The sequence below is a fragment of the Notamacropus eugenii genome, chromosome 2 (assembly GCF_028372415.1).
Source record: "Notamacropus eugenii isolate mMacEug1 chromosome 2, mMacEug1.pri_v2, whole genome shotgun sequence".
Classification (NCBI taxonomy): domain Eukaryota; kingdom Metazoa; phylum Chordata; class Mammalia; order Diprotodontia; family Macropodidae; genus Notamacropus; species Notamacropus eugenii.
Window position 1 is genome coordinate 270,452,358 of NC_092873.1, and position 19,108 is coordinate 270,471,465.

At 37.7% G+C, this 19,108-nt stretch overlaps 1 protein-coding gene across 3 annotated transcripts in view; it reads right to left on the reverse strand.

The window, feature by feature from the left end:
* The window catches only part of ALG14 (ALG14 UDP-N-acetylglucosaminyltransferase subunit), a 106,413-nt gene that overhangs the window by 51,662 nt on the left and 35,643 nt on the right, over positions 1-19,108 (reverse strand). For all 3 annotated transcript variants that reach the window (XR_011974735.1, XR_011974734.1, XM_072644070.1), the window contains exon 3: positions 17,311-17,433. Coding sequence is in view for 1 of the 3 variants with exons in the window: in XM_072644070.1 (XP_072500171.1) it covers positions 17,311-17,433 (123 nt within the window). In the remaining 2 variants the exon portion in view is untranslated. The remainder of the gene's footprint in view (positions 1-17,310; positions 17,434-19,108) is intronic.

Consider the following 19,108-nt stretch of genomic DNA (forward strand, 5'->3'; position numbering starts at 1 on the left):
ATTTGGACTCATTCTCAGAGATCCAAATTGGCTGATTACTTAGCAAGTTCTAATTACTCCTAAGAGACTGTGGGAGCCTAAGCTTTTTAGCATTGTTCATCATCTGGCTGTGAAACAGACTTCCTCTAGATATATGTAGTACTCAATCTGTTACAGATTTAAAAAATGAACTGAAGACCAATTTGTTCTTTGGCACTTTGAAGTGTTTTTTTTTATTCTGACAGTGTTCCGTTATTATTCTTTAAAGTGTCCTGACGCCACTGTGCAGTATGTTTTACTGAGAATTCTTACAGAGATTGTTACACAAAATTTTGGTCAATAAAGATGGTCAATAAAAAGTTCTGTTTTAGAATATGTCTTGGATTTTTTGGGGGGTGGGATTTGGTATTTGAAAGCAATTTCACTTCTCACTGATTTTATTTCTTTTTTTTTTTAAAGGAAAAAAACCCTTATAATTAAACTATGTCTAGCAGGAAATTAATTCAGAATTTCCAATGGAATAATCAAGCAAAGAAAAAAGGAGCCCAGAAGAAGTTCTTATCAATTAATCAAATACTTAAACATCTATACTTTGTGCCTAGCACCATGTTAGATGCTATGGGAAATACACATATAGTACAGGACACTGTCCCTGCCCTCAGGGAATTTATCGTCTATCTGGAGGATCAAAACTGACCTATGAAATAATTAGAGAACAATTCAATATAAATACAATAAGGATTCACAGAAATTAAATTTAGTGTGGGCTGACAACAGAGGAAGGCTTCATAGGGGATCTTAGGATTTAAAGTTGGAAGGTGGGCCTATGGTTGAGAACTAAGAATCGTAGGAATGTTCAGTTCACTGAGACCAACTAGGATCTACTGAGAAGCACTGACTGATAAAGCTAAATAAAACACGGGAGTTGTATGGTCCTAGATTTTAGAGCTTGAGGTGACCTCAGAGGTCATCTAGTCGATAGTGTCCAACTCCCAGCATGGGGTAAGTACAAGCCATATCAGATTAAAATGTAAATGAGAAATGTTTCACAAAATAAATAAAAATACACAAAATAGATAATATTAATTTGTGATTTTGTAAGTCAATATGCAGCAGCAGGGATCCATTTCTATTTTAGTTTGACACCACTGATCTAGTTCAACACCAATATCATCACCACCATCAATATCATCATCATGATAGCTAGCATTTATATAATTCTTTAAGGTCTGTATGGTATATATAAATATATATGGAAACATAGCATGCATACATAATATACATGTATATATATATATATATACATTATTATATATGTATATTTATATTCAATCATAACAATTCTGTAAGGTAGGTACTACTAGCACCATTTTAAAGATGAAGATGTTGAGGCCCAGGGAGGTAAAGTGACTATCTAGAAGTAACTCAAATAGGAAGGAGCAAAGCCAAGACTCAAACCCAGATCTCTTGACTCCAGATTTAATACTCTTTCCACTGAATTATGAAATAAAAATAGATCACAGAGAGTCAATTTTGGGCTGCCTTAATGACTGTAGGTGGTCAAAATATCATCACTCCATATAATTAACACAATGATAAAAACACAGAAAAAACTGCCACTTGTCAGTATAAAGAAAAGAAAGTGATATACTTCATGATTTCATAAACTGAAGGGTCAGTAATTCTAACCTCTGATGCTGCAAACCTTGATCTGAGTATGTGCTCGAGAAATTCAGAAGGAGAAAGATAAAAGAGAAAAGAAAAGAACAAAAGAGATAATAAGGGAAAGGAAGAAAAGAGAGCTACATTGAATAAGGAGAAAAAAAGTATCAGCAGCTAATGCTACTAAATTAGCCCACGCAGAATCATGGCAGCCTTCTGAAGGCTAAGCCTTTACCATCCTAATCATCAAAACATTTATTGTGCCAACTACACATAGGACACTGTGCTAGGAACTGAGGACACAAAAAGGTTAAAACATGGTCTTGACTCAAGATGCTTACAATCTAAATGGGGTATGTAATAAGGGGGAATCTGGGATGGCCTTAGGGCCATTCTAAGAGGTCTAACTGGCCTGAGGTCCTTTCCAGCTCTTAGGTTTTTTGATTCTGTGAGACCAGTCAGTGGTCAGTGGCATACAGAAAGGCTTATTTCTCACCAACAATAACTAAACATCTGTGAATTAAGTCTGGTTCCTATTTTTGCCCCTAAAGTGACATTCCCTCAATAACCATTCAGGTCAGATCAGGTACATCAGCCCTTAGAAGTCAGAGGGTTTCCGAATGTATTAAATTTATCCTACAATCATGGAAAGGTATTTAACACAATCCACACAGTCTACAGATGAGGACACTGAGTCCCAAAGACGCTTAATGACTGGTCTAAGGTTACAATATTTTATTGTTCATCCTTTATTTTCAAAGAGGAGAAATGGCACCCCAGTATTGGAGTTAGAGTACAGTGTGGTTAGCAATACAGCAAGAACTAAAAATCCACTCCCTTTTACACCGTCACAGATTCAACCTGAAATAGTCTTACACATCAGAAGAAATAATAGGAAAAATCTTTAAGCAGGTACATGGGACAAATGGTAGGAAAACTGACTTTGTGACCTGCAGGTTATAGACTGGACTACCATAAACTCGTGTTAAGAAATCCACCTACAGATTTATATGGAGATAACTCTCTGAACCCTCAACCCCACATTGGCCAATGCCATTTCCTCCTCTTTGAATAATGAATTATGATACCACACGCAGCTAGAAGAAAATCAAACTAAGTAACCAGAAGGCAGCAGTAGGCAAAACCCCCAAGTTCTAGGTATATATTCTACCCATGTCTTATCTACAAAATACTATGTTATGTAAACAAATCTTTTAGGAAAAAAGGCACCTGCATTTAATGAGATGTAGACACTGCTGATCACTGTATGCAACATCAGTCTTCAGAGAAAAGCAATTATTTACTCAATAAGAACAAACCTGCTCCAACACTGTGAGCTATGTCTGTATTTTAAAAATACGCTTCATCTAAGGCTTCTACCAATGGATTAAACAGACATTCTGGAAGATAACACGTGTGCAAGACAGCTTCTGACAAAATGGAATCTGCTGTTCTCTTCAATGCTAAAACTGATCACGTTGCAGAAGTTCACTCTACATAGCAGGGGATGGAAAATATGATATAATCACACATGAAACTTATGAATCTGGCATTCCCATTTCATCAAAGGAGTGCTCAGTCACAGTATGTTCTCTCTGTAAGTCAAAGATCCTATCAGCTGTCTCTTTTACTCTCTATTAGCAGTATGTAAAACCAGTTCAAACTGCTTGATCTGCTCCTAATCAGATCTTTTATCAACAGTTCTAAAATATTTACTGTAAGCCAAAGCAATGTTTGAAATGTTCACAGTGCTCAGCAATGCGTCATAGGAACCTGACATTAGAGCAGTTTTTCTCAACCTGGGGGTGACATTCTTTTGAATTGTTTTTCTACAATTTTTGAGTCCTCTACTCCAGGAAAAAAAAAAGTGAGCCTAGCCCCATGGGTCCATGAAGACTTCTTACAGGTGCTGTCAAAGGTAGGAAGCAGTGCCAAAGGGGGTTAGTTCTCTAGCAAAAGATATCCTAGGATGAGCAGAACTTCACATTTCAAACCCACAAAAAAGAGGAAATAAATTTTCTGCGGACAAGCCTTACTTTACAGGAGTATTAAGTTTAAGAAAATGGGTCCAACCATCCTCAGCAATCTCTGGACAACTGTACCAGAGAAACAAAAGTTCTCTAAAACCCAACATTGCTCCAGGGTCCAAACAAAACAACAAAAACTCAACTACCTAGGGAAACCTTGCAAATCAGAAAGGTATTCATTGCACACGGCTCTGTGAGGAGATTCAAAAGGGACAATGTGAGCACGCTGCCCTCGATCTCCAGGGACAATGGCAAGAATCTCTGAATTCACTTCAAATGCCTCTTTCTCTTAAAAAGCTCAAGTAGGTCCCATACTATTTAGCCTTTTTTTTTTTTAAGAGAGCCAGGTTCTATGATTCTTAGGAAATGAGAAACTGTGGTAAACTGTGGTTTCTTTTCTCCATTCAATTGCCTTGATACTCAACACTTCAGAATGGAACTCAAAAATTCACATGAAGTAATCCCAGAAACCAATTCATAAGGGCAAAGAAAGCTTTCTATTTCTTTTTACAACTCAAAACTGTAAGTAACCAGCAGGAAGTTTAATATCCTTTGTGACTTCTTTCTTCTTCGAACAAATCTATAAATTCCAATCTTTAAGTTTAGAAAAAATATTCCATGGAGACCACCACTTCTGGAACTATATCCCTAGAAACAGCCATTTTTCCATAATTCTTATTTCCCTCAAATTACAATCTTGTACTCTTTTCTAAACTATTGCATTCTTGTCTTCAATATATTAATAACCTTCCCACCTTTTTCTTCTCTATTCCTTTTACAAAAGAGCCAGATGACAGGGATCATGTCATATTAATCATAAGGGAAAAACATCCATCAAAATTTCATTTTAGTAGAGTCTCACTATATTGAAATTCTTCACTGATTCATATGACAGTAAAATTATCTAACTATGCTACACAAACACACACACACACGTACTTTTTTTCCTCCTCTCTTCATCCGCCATCATCCACAGATATATTCAGTCTTACACTGCAATCATTGAAAGGCACTAGGAATCATTCAAAACCCCAAGGTTCATCTATTTAATCCTACCTCACGGCTAATCCTCCTTTATTCCACTCTCCCTTCTCACTTAGCACCAGCTACTTTCTTCGCTATCTTTAGTAAATAACTCTATCAAGCCTAGGTAGGTAAAGCTCTATAAATTGCACTGACGTGGACTATTTCATGCTGTTCATCAGAAACAAGCTTTAAAATATTTCTGTAAGCCACAGCAATTTTTAAAAAAATTTCCCATTTCCACCACTCACTTTCTTTCCCCTTCAATCCCATTTTTGTTTTCCTGGCATGTACATGATTCAATTCAAAGCATTTTGGATAACTCTTCGAATGAAAGAGGCCACACCAAATAAAGAAAGGCCTAACACTGTATTCTGCTGGAATGTGGACAACTCTAACAGTGATGCAGGCAACAAGGAAACAAGGAGCGATGCAGCAGGCGATGTCATGTTGGCTTGTGGAGAGGGGAAAAATGTGCTGTTTGCCAAGTGGAAAAAAACATCCAATTGGAAAGGAAAGAAAAGTCACTTTCAAGCTTCGAAGATATTTTCAATAAAAGTAAAGAAAAAAATCTGCCCATTAAAAAAACCTAAACCCAACAGCTAAAAATATATAGCACAGTTTTCAATGGAGGAGCTGTGTGGATTAGAGCCCCTGGGTTGAAGGGTAGAAGCGTTGTGGGGATTAAGCATCTCCTTCCCAGTTATGATAGGTTGCCAGCCAACCCGGTCTCTGGCCCAGCTGTGATTTTCAGCTTGCAGGTAGGAAAAGAAGCTTGTCAGTAACAGGAAGCCAGACACCGGAGGGGCTATGCCCATGAAACCACCGGCCATATGGAACATGAATAATGTCAGATTCTTGGCTTCTTTCTAGCTCTTTATCAGGGTAGCCAAATTCATGGTGCATGGAGTGAAAGGGAAATAAAGGTTGAGGAAAAGGAATATGAGGATTATATCCATAATTTGAGGGAGGATTGGATAATAGAGGAACTAGACAGACTTAAAGTGAACTTTAATTATGTCTGATATAACTCGGCTTATGTAAAAACCTTTTCCCAATTTGGCTCCTTTTATAGATAAGGATCTTGATAGAGTCGACCTTGTCTTTAGCTTAGTTTTTCTTTGAATATCTGAATGGTTTTTGATGACAAAAAATATAAAACCAGATGAAGATCATTACATAAACAGAATAAAACTCAACAATGGTTAAGGGAAAAAAATAGTTCCTGTAGTGGTGTTTTGGCAAACCAACAAAAACTTAATTGACTCTTCTTAATGTAAAAAACACATGTCAATCAATAGACTCATAAAAACTTTATAGACTATGCAAACAGTGATAATCCAGGCACCACCCAGGTTTGTGGCTTACCAGAGAAAATAGCTAATAAAAAAAAAATCACAGTATACTAGTTATGGACAAAAATCTATTATCCGTCTCAGCAGTTTGCTAAACTGTGCTGTGAACTTGGACATTTCACAGTTCTAAATGGGTATGGATCATGGGAAAAGTGACTAAGTGAAATAATGGCCTCCTTTCATATAAAGCAGGAGTGGAGATGTAATAAATACATCTGAATTTGTCATGGTGAATTAAACCAGCTTGAGATTCAGGCACAGGGGCAGATTATTAGTCCAAAATGGTCCATTTCCTTCCAATTTGTAACACATAGGAAAGTCAGACATTTACTTTTTACATGCAAAAATATTAAATTTAGGGTTTGTTAATACACATGCATACTTCTGTGCGTATGATGTTTTTTAGACTGGACCTGGGATTTCACTGATGTAACTAACCCTCAGTGAGAAAACTTTTCTACCTGAAAAAACAAGCAGGTGTTTTGCAATTCAAAGCCTTAAAGAGCTGTGTGGGACACTAAGACATTAAATGGTTTGTCCTGGTTCTCACAGTTAGGAGGTGTTAGAGGTAGGCCCTGAACTCAGGTGTTCCTGACTCCCAGGCTGACTAGCTAGGTACTCTTAAATGGAATACTCACACATTCTTGGCATAGTTTTCTGGTTAGTTTTGCTGAAGTTCCCTCTACCCTCCTTTTAAAAGTTTTATAAAGGATGGCTCAATGGAGGGGAATGGAGGTAGGAAATGAAGGTATACTTACCTTTGAAATACTTGGTTTAATTCACCATGACAAATTCAGGGAGATATAAATGTAGGCAGATAGAAAAATAAAAGATATCAACTAATTTAAAAATAATTGTAGGGGGACAGGGAGGTGGTACAGTAGATAGAACACCACCCTTGAAGTCAGAAGGACCCAAGTTCAAATCCAAAAGTTTTGGTCAAAGGAAAACCACTACAGCCAGGAAAAAAATAAAACAGTTTAGATTTGAAGGAACCACTGTCAGGATTACACAAGGCCTGGCAGCTCCTACAATAAAGGAGAAAAAAAAATCTTAGAATGATATTCCAAAAGGTAAAAGAAAAGGATATCAACCAAGATTAATTTACCCTGCAAGACTTTTTCCATATAAGTCTATATGGGAAAAAATGGACCTCTATTGGCTCAAAGAGCACTAGGCCTGAAGTCAGGAAGACTTGAATTCAAGTTCATCCTCAGATACTTAGTAGCTGTATGACCCTGGACAAGTCACTTAAACTCTGTCTGCCTCAGTTTCCTTGAATGTAAAATGAGGATAAATAGCACCTATTTCCCAGATTTGTTGTGAAGATAAAATGAAATACTTGCAAAAAGCACACTATGTGACACATGGGAGGTACTTAATAAATTACTGATCCCTTCCCTCAGTGGAATGGAGGACTTTCAAATACTCCTGATAAAAAGACGAAGAGCCAAAAAGAAACTCTGATATACTAACAGAGGATTCAAAAACAACCTAGAAAAGCAAATACATTAAAGAAACTGGAAGGGGCTAAAAGATGATAAAGTCCTTACATTTTAACAGGGGGAGAAGAGACAATCTCTCTTCAGAATCCTAATGACCTCACGGATTACACAGAGAGTTAAACAAGACAAACAGGAGTTGGTAGTGGGTATTTTTTTTTTTCTGTTTTGAGGATCTTGAGAAAGGAAAGAGAAGGAAAGGAAAAAGGAATATACTAGGAAAGAAATGTAAAAGATAGAAATGTTTTTAACCAATTCTCACAACTGGTTCACTACAGAAGAGCATAAAAAATGGAGGATGCTTCTGGGAGCAGGTATCACAAGTACATTACTGTTACTTGAAATCAACAATGGAGGCTCAGTTCCTCGAGAAAGTGGCTTAGGATGGAGGCCTCCACCCTCCCTCCTCTCCTCTTCAGTCTAGCCTGCAGCCTCTTCATTCAGTTGAAACTGCACTCTCCAAAGTTACTAATGATCTTTTAACTGCTAAATCTGGTAGCTTTTTCCTTAATCTCTGTCCTTCTGGATCTCTCCATTACCTTGTTCTCCTGGATACTGACTCTTCTCTAAGCTTTGGTAATGCTATATTCTCTCCTAGTTCTCCTTCCTGTCTTACTGCTCCTTAGTCTCTGGCTTGCAGGATCTTTATCCAAGTCACACCCACTAACCAAGGCTCTGTCCTAGGCCCTCTTCTCCCATTATACTTTCTCTTGGAGATCTCACTGGCTCCCATGGATTCAATGATCACTTCTATACAAATGATTCTCAGATTTGTTTACCCAGCCCCAACCTATCTCCTGATCTCCAGTCCTTCTGGATGTCCTGTAGACATCTTCAACTTGACAGGTCCAAAACTGAACTCATCATCTTTCTCCTGACACCCTCCCCTTTTCCAAATTTCTCTTGACTATCGAGGATACCACTCTTCTTCCAGTCACCAAAGCTCTTAAACTATGTGTCACCGCTGACTCCTCCCTCACCCCCCCATCTCCAATCTATTGTTAAGTTCTTTCCTTTCTGCCTTCAAAGCATTTCTTGTACATGACCACTTCTCTCCTCTGACACAGCCGCCCCATTTCAGGCCCTTTTTACCTCACATATGGACTACAGCAACAGGCTTCTAGTTGGTCTTGCTTCAAATCTCTCTCCATTCCATTCAGTCCATCCTCCACCAAAATGACCTATCTGAAATCTCAAGTCTGACTATGTTACTCCCCTACTTATTAAACTCTGGTTTCTCTGTGTTGCCTCCAAGATCAAAAACAAAATGCGATTTGACTTTTAGATACAACTTGGCCCCTTCCTATTCCTCCAGTCTTCTTAGACATTACTACCCTTCGTAGACTCTTTGATGCAGTAACACTGACTTCTTGTTCCTTGCCCTGACTCTAGACGTTTTCACTGGATGTCCTTTCATACTTAGAATGCTCTTCTTACTAATCTCCAACATCTATACTCCCTTGGTTTCCTTCAAAACTCAGCTTGAATTTTACCTCCTACAAGAGCCCTTTTCTGGTATTTGTCTCGCCCCGCTCCCTCCCCCCCATGCCTTCCCTTTGACATCACCTCCAATTTACACTGCATGTGTCTTGTATGTACATGGTTATTTGTGCTCATAAAGCAAACAAGGACAGGAAAAGGGGAGAAAAGGAATAAAGATGGCAGATAGAGTCAGGAAGGGAAATGATAAGCAAAATAAATGAACTGTGAGGTAGAATGGATTAGAAAAGTGATATTAGAAAAATAATGATAGTGTAAGAATCAGTGATTGAAATCTGGGTGATGGGAAGGAAGGAGGGGTTGTCTAGGGGAAACCAATCAGTTCAATTAAAGACCATCAGTATTGACACATTTCTTTTCTTACACCAGCTTTTTCATCTCTGTACAGGGGTGAAGAGGAGATATGAAAGTGAACATATCAGTAACAATCATTACTTAGAGCGTCTTTGAGGTCCCACCTTGTACCCATCAGATTGGTAAAACTGTCAAAAAGGAGAATGACAACTGTTAACAAGGATGCAAGAAAACAAAGACAGCAATAAATTACTGGTGGAGCTATGATCCAATCCAACCATTCTGGAAAGCCCTCAAAGTTACCAAACACGCATGCCCTTTTACCCAGCAATACTGCTACTAGGCCTGTGCTCCAGGGAGATCAAAGAAAGAGGGAAAAGTCCTGTATGTACGAAAATATTTAAAGTAGCTTTTTTTTTTTTGTGGCAGCAAAGAACCAGTAACTAAGAGGGTGTCCATCAAATGGTGAATTGCAGGGCAAACAGTTGTATATGAATGTAACAGAGTACGATTATTCTATGAAAAATGATGAAAGAGACAGTTAAAAAAAATGTGGAAAGACATGTAAATGATGCAGCGTGAAAGGAGCAGGACCAAAAGAACAACATGCACAACAAGGCAAAGTCAAACAGCTTTGAAAGAATTAAGAAATCTGATTAATGCAATGACCAACCATGATTCCAGAGGACTCAGTAGGGCAAAGATGGGAACTCAGGCATTATTTTTTGGATATGGCCAAGGTGCAAATAGTTTTGCTTGAACATGTATATTTATTACAAGGGGTTCCTCCCACCCCCAATGCGGGAACAGGAGGGTGAGAAAATGGATTTTGTTAAGTTAAAAAAATTATTAAAAAAAATTTCCTGTGAATGTGATTAGATTCACCTGTAAAATGGAAAAGGAAAAAGCAGAATATATTAGAAGGTAGAAACAATAAAGAGTTTAAAAGAAACACATGAAATAAAATGAACATAGAGTTAAAATGGGAGACTGGAGTAACACTTATCATGATTTGGTTGTTCCGTCATTCTGACTCTTCATGGCCACTGGGGTTTTCTTGGCAAAGATGCTGATGTGGTTTGCGTTTCCTTCTCGGGCTCATTTTGCAGATGAGGAGACTGAGGCAAACAGGGTTAAATGATTTGCCCAGGGTCATACAGCTATTAGTAAGTGTTTGAAGCTAGATTTGAACTCGGGAAGATGAGTCTTCCTGACTTCAGGCCTGGCACTCTATCCACTGTGCTACCTAGATACCCTACTATGCTTTAGATGAATTCAAAAAAGAAGGGGTAACAACTATGAGATCTACTATGGCAACAGTAAAAACTGACATGCTTATAAAAGAAAAACAGGGAAACTTCTGCTTAAAAGCACCATCAGCAATGACATAAAATCAATACTTAATATATGTGAAATAAACAGCATAGCGTCTAAGTACTTAAAGGAAAAGTAACTGAATTATGGGAAGAAATAGAAAGTCAAATGATAATAGTCAAAGAGCACAATGACCCCTTTCAGACGAAGATAGTATAGCAAAAAAAAGATAAACAAGAAAGTAACTGAGGACCTGAACAGAACTTTAGAAAAATTAGATATGACAGACCAGCGTTGAATACTGAATGGACTATGAAAGAAAAAATATATATATATGTATGTATGTATATAGACGTTCTCAGCTATACATAGTACTTTTAAAAATCTATCTGCAGTGATGGGGAACCTGCGGCCTCAAAGCCACATGCGGCCCTTTGACTGAATCTGAACTTCACAGAACAAATTCCCTTAATGAAAGGATCTGTTCTGTGAAATCTGGATTCAGTCAAAGGCACGCACTTGAGGACCTAGAGAGTCCCATGTGACCTAAAGACCACAGGTTCCCCACCCTGTGGCTAGACTGTAAAAGCCTCACAAATAAATACAGAAAACAGAAATATTAAAACGTATATTTAATAAAAGGCCTTTGATGAAAGCATTAAAACACTAAAGAACTGGCAGGTGAAAGAATCAATCATAGACAGGACAGATCATCTCATCAAAGAAAGTGAGAACAATGAAGAAATCTAGCAAAGAGGAAAATTTATCTTCAAACATTCATCCACAAAAGTCTAAGGAACACGGTGAACTGAATACGGTATAAAAAAGAACCTAGAAAAATAAATTTAAAAGCTCCAACTAAAGACAAAATAGAAATTCTGAAAAATCAGAAAAGAGAATAACAAAAAATGAAAGGAGAAAAGCTGCTGAACTGATAAAAATAAATTCTGGAGTTTGAGAAAAAAATTAATAAAACACATAAATGTCAGCTACTCTTATCAAAACAAGGAAAACCAAATGCCTAATATCAGAAATGCAAAAGCAGAATTAAAAATAATGAAGACTGAAAGATTAGAAAGTATGTTGCCCAGCCATATGCCAACAAAACTGATAACAAAAGAAATGGATAGATATTTACAGAAATATAAAATACTTATTTAAACAGTATTAAACCAGTCAATACCAGAAAATGAAACTGAGCAAACCATACATGAACTTCCAAAAGAAAAAAATGTAGAAAAGACCCCACAGAAATCATTACTTCCTGTATACTGTGAACAAAGTTGGTCAAGAAGAAAAAAAGAGAAATTCCTTTCAAAATAACTACAGAATATATAAAATATTTAAGAGCTGTTCTGCCAAGACACCCAGAGAAAGTATATGATGACTACCGCAATCATGTAAGCATTTTATAACTACCTCGGAAATATTTATCTAGATAAGAGTTACTGTTCTTCTATTTGGAAGAGTTCCCTTGGGTCTGAGATGGGGGGGGGAGAGAGAGAGGTGTGTGTATATACATATATAAACTCATGGCAAATTTGTTCCCCTTGTTAGCTGTTCCTATTTCAATTCTAATTGCCTTGATTTTGTTAACAAGCCTTTCAATTTTATGTACTCAGAAGCAGCCATTTGACTTTCCATGATCCCTTGTTTGGCCAAGGACTCTGCTATGCACAGTTGTGAAAAGTATCTTTTTCACTCTGTTTATGATGTGACCTTTTATATCTGGACCATGTCGAGCAGCACACAAGATGGACAGGAGAAGGAAGGAGCGTGAGTGAGGTAAATCAGTTGGTATGGTATTACAACAGTCCAGGTAAGAAGTATTAAGAACCTGATTAGGGCAGCAACAATGGGAATGGAAAGGGAGGTGGCTGTAATTCCTTCCAGGAAGGATACATGGCTCCTACTGCCCTAGGGAAATTCAGGCCCAGTTAATGTGCTGTGTGGCGCTGCTGGGGAGAGCCTGCTCTGAACGGTGAGGATGGAGACAGTCATCAAAGAAGGAATCAGGAGCAAGAAATTTCACCCATGAATTCCTATACAAACAGGAAGCCTGAAACTCCTGCATGATAGGAATCAATCTCAGACAGGCAGACCCTAGAGGACTGTTCATCCTGTGCCCCCTGGTGGCTAAGAGAGGCCAGAACAGTGTCCTCTGCAATACCGAAGGAAAACAGAAATCAATTTTTTTCTTTAACCTTAACATAACAAAATAACAACAATAATAACTTGCCTTTGTATAGTGCATTATAATTTACAAAATATTTTCATAAGTATCTTATTTCAGCCACATAACAACTGTGATATAAGCAGGGTATGTATTATCTTTCTTTCACAGATGATCTGATAATAAAACCAGACTATTTGGCAACTGCTATCTACTTTTAACTATGGTTTCAAGCTTTGTAAACATTATTTTCCACTATTCCTATTTTGTTCTTTATTTAATACTCTGAGAAAGTCATGATTTCCTCATATTCCCTCTGCTGATGCAGATCCTGACCCCTCTATGCCTTTGTATACAGTTTCACGACTTGCTGAAATCCAAAAAACTCACATAAGTGAAAAAAACTTCATTTCTTTCCATTTCGCAGAGCCAAACAAAATTACAATGAAAAAAAGCCCATGCATCCTGAGAAGCCTTGAGGAAACAATGCTGCAAAGTTCTAACAGGAATTCTGGGAGCAACAGAGTAAGAGAAACTGGGCCCATCCAAGACCTCACCAAAGGCCACGTAGTGTTGGATGACCCACAAAATGAACTTGGAAGAACTTTCTTGATACTCAATAAGACGCTAAAGATTCCAAAAGTCAGTTTAACTTTTTCCAAACACAAACAAACTTTAAAGGCAGAGAGAGAGGTTCAAGTTGAATGGAAACTAGGGTACTGAGTTGTATCAGATGTTTCAGACAAAGACTAAATTCTAGCACTTGTTCTGTTAAGCTCTGTTTTAAACTACTCAGTGGTCAGGTGATACGAATATGGAAAACTGTGGCTCAGAAATCACACTTGTATTCTAGTAACCACGGAAGCAGTTACTTTATAGGCTGGACAGCCTCCATTTTAATCCATATCCTTCTTTTTCCCTGATGAGTATTCTACATGCTATGAATTCACACTTAAACTATAGGGACTATACTAAAGTCTCACTCTGATGGTTCAAATTGGAAGTGATTCTGGGTTATTAAATGTTTTGTTTATGGAATGAAAGTTCTGACAAGTCCTATAAGAAGGAAAGATTTCATGCATAAGACCAGTGAGCTTGTGGTTCAGGACTAACTTAGAGTTGACTCAGTGCTTGGCACACAGTAAGTACTTACTGTACTTACCTGTTCATCTTTCTCTCTCTCTCTCTCTGTCTCTCTCTGTCTCTCTCTCCTCTGCAGGTGCACACACTGGCACATGCACACACACACACACATACACATACACACACACACACATACACACACGAGTAGTTAGAGGGCAATGAATTTTTCAGCCATTAAAATTCTTGAATATCATCTACGTTATAGAGGCACTATAATCTCTATTAAAGCAATGAAGTTACAGATCCTTGAAGTAATCTACAGATGTCCCAGCATTACAACACATATATCCTTCAAAAATATAACCATAAGGGCAGCTAAGCGGCATAGTGTTTAGAACCCTGACCCTGGAGGCAAGAGGATCTGAATTCAAATGCAGCCTCTAATACTGACTAAATGTGTGACCTCCACCAAGTCACTTAACCCTGATTACCTTGAATAACAACAAAAAAAGAAAAATATAACAATACACAAAATATTAGGAATGTGATAAAAGAAAAAGATGGTTAGTGGCCTTACCAGAAGAAGAAATGATCAATTTCAGTAACTGCTTAAGATTATCAGACTTAGGCTTTCAAAAGAGAATTTGTTGTTTTCTACTACAGAAATGTTTTTCACCTAAGAGATTAATTTCAGCAAACCAAAGTATATGTTTTATACTATTTCATTCTAAATTCAATTGACAATTTAAAAACATTCCTCTAAAATCCTACTTGGTACTTTAGGTTATACTCTTACCAAATTTAAAAAAAAAACACCTTGAAAAAATAAAATATTATTTCATAGTGATGTTTACATACTGTTTGCCATAATGAGTTTTAAAATCTAGTTACATTTTCTAATAAATTTTACTCATATTGCTTCTGTGATGATAAAACCACTCTTTAGCAGAGGTATGTATTCTTGCTTTGTCCCTGATACTTAAAAGAATGATTACACTTTAGGTAGGATGCCACTTTCGAAAGGAGCAGAGACTGGTGAGGGAGTTCAGAAGCCAGCTAGTCCAACTCCCTTGGTTGACAGATGAAGAAAATGAGACTTGAAAAAGTTAAGAGCCTTGTCCAAGGTCAAATGGAGAGTAATTGGCAAAGGCAGGATTTTGAGACCAAGCCCTATGAATCCAAAGTGACTGTCCTTTCAAGACTGCCTCCCTTTGGGGATGGGGGTAGGGAGAAGAGAAAAAAAACCTATTTTGAAGAGACAACAGGCAGCTCTATTTAACTTGAAAATAAGACCAATCATTTAAATTCTTCTCAATGTTAAAGTTAGTATCTGGAAGAGAAAAAGGCCTGTAGGGAGTAACACCAACCTTTTTAGACTGTTAGGATATTACTTATTGCACTGAAAAAGTACTTAATGAACTCTTGACTTGTTTGAAATGCACCTTTCAAAGTGCCCACGGCTAATTAATGTACTAGGAGGTCTTTCCAACTACTTAGCATTTTTAGTTTCAAAAAAGTATAAGATTTTCAGCTATTTGGCATTTACATTAGGCCTCTAAGGTCAATACATATTTTCACATCTATTTTATAAACGAGAAAAAGAAATCAAGAACTATCTGAGTAAATTTCCCAGACTTACTAAGTCAGGGTCACACAGCTAAAGTCAAACACAAATGGTGCCCTACTTGCCTGCATTTCTAAGCAAACTAGGCAATTCAGATCATTTCAGACCCCAAAGTGCTACTCTTTCCCAAAGTGGGATTTTCTTTCCATCCCAAAGAAAAGATATTTTATTCTAAAGAAGTTTCTCATTCTAAAGAGTAGTAAATAAAATCAGTTTAAATACAAGTCATGAGTCACTTTTCTATTTCACTTTAGCCGGGCAGTGATTAAATGGCTTTGGGAAACATCAAGTTTGTTCATTTACATAAATCAGCCATGTCAAGAAGAAAGAATTCCTTCTGTGATGCCTACTTCTTGTCAAAGGTAAATGAAACCTTCTTGCTTGTTAAGTTCACAACTGTCATTTCTAATTAACAAAGTTTACAGCAGGTTTGAATAGCTCTCATTTTTTTTTTCTTAAATCCTTGGAAATGTCTTGAGAGTTCTGGTCTATCCCTTTCCCCTCCACTCCACCCCCCACCTTCCCAGCCTTGTACCTTTTATATGTCAATTCACAAGTCTAAATAGTTTGTATGGAATGTTTCTAGTTTAAATTGTCAAAGCTGAGAACTTTATTTCATTTGTTGCCTGTTCTATCAATAATTCCCCAAAAGTCCTAGAATTTCAGATGTCTAATCTTTAAAGTGTGGTTGAAGAGTAGTGGAGAAATTCCCAACTTCTTCAATAATATAGAGATATCCAAAACAGAGAGCATAGATTTAAAAGTTCTTGCTCAAAAGAGCTGGTAAGGCCAGTCACTGCACCGATACTGCTCTTCCAAATAACTGAGATAAAACAGACTTGTTGAGCTGTTTAAATACATGCTCATCTGACATTGAATGTCCGAAAACCAAGAGGCCAAAAGTTCCCAGTAGACTGTTTCAATGAAATAGATTCTATAATACAGAATAAAAGAGAGGGACTGTGGTGTAGTACATGGAAAGGTGACCCCAGGGCAAGAAGACCTAGGTTTGGGTCCAGCTTCTGATACATATTAGCTGTATGGTGTTGGGCAAACCACTTAACTCCTCAAGGGTCTATAAAGGCCCTTGTCTAAGACAAAAATTGCAGAGAAAGTATCAGTTATAGAGTTTACTACCTTAAATTTTTAATCTTTCTTTTCTGTACTGCCTTCTTTTATGAAAGGAGAGAAGTTATAAGATTCTATTGTCACATTCCATATTCGGTAAACAGACTTTGCCTCCCAAAAGAGACTACAGTGAAGAGTTACATCATAACTGCTCAATAAGCTCCCTCCTGATAGCAGCTCGGGGCTCACAGGTGCATGTAAAGAATCCGCAAGTTGGCTAACTACACTAAAGGGGAACTATTTATAGGAAGCCCTGAAAAAAATTAACAGGTTGAATCTTAGGTTCATTGATCACTGATTTGGAGCCAGAAGGGGCCGAAGAGATCATATAGTTCAACAACTCAATTTTACAACTGTGGAAACCGAGACCTGGAGAGGTTAGAGGCCATGGCCAAAGTCACAGAGGTGGTGGGTGGCAGGTCTAGGATCTGGGTCCAGCTCCTCTCATTTCAAAGCATATTTTTTCTACTGCTCCATTTGGCTTCTCTTAAGATATACCACAAATTAAAGCAATTTCCCCCACTTCTTTTGGCAAAGTGTGTTCAAGAGATTTCTTATAAGACACTACATATGTTCTGTTATTGGTGTAGGACCTAGCAGATATTTCATATTCCATTTTTACTGTGACTCATTGAATTTTACCTACCAAGTCTGGCTTGAGTCGAAAAGTCAGAGGAAGGGAGTAACACACAGCATACAAGGTTGTAAACACGGAAGAGCTCCAAGACTGCTGGACCTCCCGACTCCTTGGAATTCGATGAGTAGTGTACTAGAAGAAAGGAGAAAACCCAATTCTCATGTTAGATTGTCATTACGGTGAAATATTACCACTTACTAGCATCAACATGAATCACTCTTTTGCTTAGTCATCTTTTCTTGTCTAAGCACTTCCAAAACACAAAGCTTATTTTATTCACTTAGTTGAATAAAACATACCTAACTGGGCCATGACTGAAATGACTGAAAAGTTTAGTATTACAAAATTTTTAGAGGTAGAAGCAACCATCTAATCTTATCCAAAAAACATGTTAAAAAATCTACATTTCCATGAAGAGCAAACAAACTCCTAAACAAGTCTGCATGATTCTCTGCTTTGGGTTTGAGGAAATCCTATTCTTTAAATCACAAAGGGGGAGAAATATCCCTCTCCCACCTTCTTTGAATGCCAGTGTATTAACATATTTGACCTTAACACACTTCGCTGGTCATGGAATCACAGAATTTCAGAGTGGTCCATCTAATCCAGAATATCCTTAAAAAACAATCCCCTCTAAAACATACTGGGGGCCAGCTAGGTGGCACAATGGATAGAGTAGTTGGCTTGGAATCAGGAAGACTCATCTTCCTGAGTTCAGATCTGGCCTCAGACACTTAAGAGCTAAGCAAGTCATTCAACCCTGTTTGCCTCAGTTTCCTCATCTGTAAGATGAGCCAGAGAAGGAAATGGTAAACCACTTCAGTATCTTTGTCAAGAAGATCCCAAATGGATTCAAGAAGAGTCACACATGACTGAAAACAACTGAATAACAACAACAAAAAACCATACTGAACAAATAGTGATCCAGTCTTTGCTTGAAGACCTCCAATGAGGGGGAACTCACTACCTCCTAAAGAAGCTCATTTACTTTTGGATAGCTTTAAGTATTAGTAAATTTTTCCTTAAATCATCAATCCAAAATTTCCCTTCCTATAATTTCCACCCATTGGTTGGTACCTAGTTATATCCTCCAAGGGTAAACAACACAAGTCTATTCCTTCTTGTATATGAAAACTTCTCCAAGAACTGAAGATGGCTATAAATCTCACTTCTGAGTCTCCTCTCTATGTGCTGTCTCCCCCATTAGAAGGAGAGCTCCTTCAGAGCAGGGGCTGTCTTGCTTTTGTATACTTCTCCCTAGCTAAATCATGGCACAGCATTTTGCACACAGTAAGTCCTTAATAATAATAATAAGGTAGTTTAGGTGGCACAGTGGATAGAGAGCTGGGCCTGGACTCAAGAAGACAGGAGTTCAAGTTTGGTCTTGGACAATGTGTGTCCTTGGGTAAGTCATTTAAATTCTCCTTCAGTTTCCTCATCTGCAAAATGGGCCTAATAATACCATCTATCTTTCAGGGTTGTTGTGAGGATCCTATAAGGTAAGGTTCGTAAAGCACTCAGCACAGGTGCCTGACACATAGTAGGTGTTATATAATTTCTAGCTATTACTCTTATCATTGCTTCATTCACTCATTCTCTTCTCCAGGCTAAGTCTTCCCAATTATGGCATTCCATGATGGAATAAGGGAACTCAGAGACCCAAGCTCCATTACAGGACATCAGGCTCAGGCTCCTTCCATCAGGAAGCTTCCCGATTGCTGGTGGGCGATTGCAGAGTACTTACTCTGCCCCTATTCCTACATGAGAAGTTATAACTATTTTCTCTACCTCGGCCCAAAGTCTGAGA